The sequence below is a fragment of the Condylostylus longicornis genome, unplaced genomic scaffold (assembly GCF_029603195.1).
Source record: "Condylostylus longicornis isolate FDR11 unplaced genomic scaffold, ASM2960319v2 ptg000004l, whole genome shotgun sequence".
NCBI classification, from domain to species: domain Eukaryota; kingdom Metazoa; phylum Arthropoda; class Insecta; order Diptera; family Dolichopodidae; genus Condylostylus; species Condylostylus longicornis.
Window position 1 is genome coordinate 24800294 of NW_026577973.1, and position 2788 is coordinate 24803081.

At 30.8% G+C, this 2788-nt stretch overlaps 1 protein-coding gene across 1 annotated transcript; it reads right to left on the reverse strand.

The window, feature by feature from the left end:
• Positions 1–323: 323 nt before the first annotated feature.
• Positions 324–2424, reverse strand: LOC129607724 (uncharacterized). The gene is made up of 4 exons (XM_055518890.1): positions 1585–2424; positions 777–1473; positions 635–697; positions 324–514 (listed from the first exon to the last, which is right to left on the reverse strand). The coding sequence occupies exons 1-4, from the start codon at positions 2422–2424 to the stop codon at positions 324–326; spliced, it is 1791 nt and encodes a 596-aa protein (XP_055374865.1).
• Between the last annotated feature and the right edge of the window lie 364 nt (positions 2425–2788).

The window sequence follows — 2788 nt, forward strand, 5'->3', positions numbered from 1 at the left end:
AATTCTTAACCTACGAGTATTTATACAAAATTTTGTAATCAAAAAATGACTATTGACTAACTATTTTTTATATTGATAAAAATGACTAACTATTTTTTATATTGATAATGCATTAATATCTCTTTGACTGAACAAACAAATTACAAATTATCAAATTTACAAATTACCAAAAAATACATTTATGACAATATTAACAAATCTAATTTTAGAATTAAAATCAAAATCTATTTCAAATATTTTATGGTCAACAAAAGATAAAAATTCATCTGATTATGAACAAAGAATGCATTTTAAGCAAAAATAGACAAATTGTTCTTTAATTCTTAACATTTCTCCCCCTCGTTGATGTCTCGTACATCAACTTCAAAATCTTCAGCTTTAAATCGAACTGATGGTTCTGCATTCGTTATATTAAATTTTTGATGAGTGATAACTTTTCTGATGTACATGATGACTAAAGCTGCAGCGAGAATAAGAGCTAAATAACTAACTGCAAACTGATGAGAATCTATGGCTGTTATGTTAGCAATACCGTTTTCCTGATGTTGTAAAAACTTTATTTGCGTCTTAATTTGTTTATATTCTGCGTTTAAATTATTGTTTAATGTGTAATTGAAATTTTCCCAATTTATACTGGCTATTGTAACATTCATTTCATCTGGCATGTATATAAATGGTTGACTTATTTCCCCAATGTCTGTAGTTTGAGTTTTATATGATTTTATTGTAAATTCATCTTTTGATAAAGTACGAGTCTTCATAAAAGGATATCATGCCATTTCCAGATAGTTTAACTTGATATCTTTCATTACTGCATATGATATTGCGCATGTATTCCTGTGGGATCGCATACAGCCAATTGTTTGATTTACGTAATTGCTTCCAAGTTCTTTTGGGCCTTTTTATATTTAAGCGACAGCTATTACTTAAACTTTGTTGTTTAAAAAGTTGAAACTCACACTGGAGACTATTAGCCATTTTGGTATAGTATGGTCGAACTTGTAAGCATAAATATTTGTCGTCATTTAATTTGATGCATTTTTCGAAGTCATTCTCTGATAGTTTATATGCTGAGTCTACGAATTTGTCAATCATTATAAATTCTGTAAATGGTTGCACGCTCATATAGCTGTTGTTCAAATTGGCTGGAAATGGTATTAGTTGAAATAAATCGAAATTTTCTTTTGATAATAAGGGGATTGTGAATATAAATATTGCATTTTTTATTCCCATTTTACACTTTATTGTCATCAACCCATACAAGTCAGAAACAGGAGGCAACACTAGATCTTCTGATAGGTGCTGCTTTATTTGTTCTAGATGCATCTGCAGCTGGTTAGGAGACAATATTGTAGGGCTGACTTTTTCATGATGAAGATCAACTAGAATGTCTAACAGCTTTTCTTGCATTTTCTTGAATTCATCAATTGTTAATGATATATATTGCGCAAATAATGATACTATTTGATAAATCTTTTCGCTTTGCAGTTTACGAGAAAGATTATTCACGTTATAAATAATTTCATTCAATTCTATTTTTACTCTGTGGAAATTTTTTACATAATTCTCCTGGGATACTTTTACCAGATGTTCTGTTGCTTCTATTACTGAGGTCTGATTTTTCATCAGGTTTAGTAGATATTTTTCATTTGCTTTTACATTTAAAATTTCCTTTTCTGCATGTTTAGCATAATTGTCATCTAACACACCAAATAAAAAGTTTGCTAAATTGCCAACACCATTAATCAGTCCTCGTTGTTTCCGATTTATAAATGATGAGCTGGAAAATAGTAGTTGATTTCCTTCATTTATTTCCTGTAGTCGATAATTAAATTGTTCAACTAATGTAGATGCATAATGATGATCAGTTGTGTTTTTTGTTAATTTATTTAATTTCTGAACATCTACCTTTAATGACGAATACGTGCGCCAATATTTTGTCAGGTTGTAAAATGCTATTATCTGCCATTCACCTTTTATTAACTTACTGGAGCCAATATTGTCAATGTATACGCCCTTGTTTTCATTAAAGTGTGTTATCTTAAACGGTGCTGACGATGTAGGATATCCTAGTACTATTAGCGGTAATAAAAGAAGTGTAACTATAAAAATAGTTGCATTAAATGAATATTTCTTTCGCTTTTTAAATGTATTTGATGATTCAGTCTTTCTTTTATTTTGAATTTTGTCGTCTGAAGCTGTTTCTGCCAACTCTTCTTTGGTTGCATTTTCCTGTGATCCATTATTTTCAACAGGCAATGGAGCTAAATTATGTATAGCCCTTTTAAATATGCCTTTGTTGGTTTTTATTGTCGCCACTCGTACTAAACCATCTTTTCCAATTATAACTTCCTGTATTCGTCCCATTGGCCAATGTAAAGGTATCGTGTTGTCTTCTTTTATTAAAACTAACATGCCAGGCATCACATTTTAGCTGATAATAATACACGTTTAATTAATTTTTTCGCAGATTTTACAGCTGCTTCCCAAAGTCCTCCAAAGTGAGGAGATCTTGGTGGGGCGAAATGAAACTGTACCCCTTTTTCTTGACAGCATTTTATAATTTTGTCAAGAATTTTGCAGCACATAGCTCGAGACGAGGAATCGTTGTAATTTTTGTTGGAGCTACCTTGGATTTTGAGAGAGCAACTTATTTGTTATGTTTCCATAAATATCGACTGTTCTACAATATATTACGGCACCATAAGCCTTTTGGCTAGCGTCTGAAAAACCATGTAGTTCAAATCGTTGTACTACGTTTTCGTTGAACACATGTCTTTTGATTGTA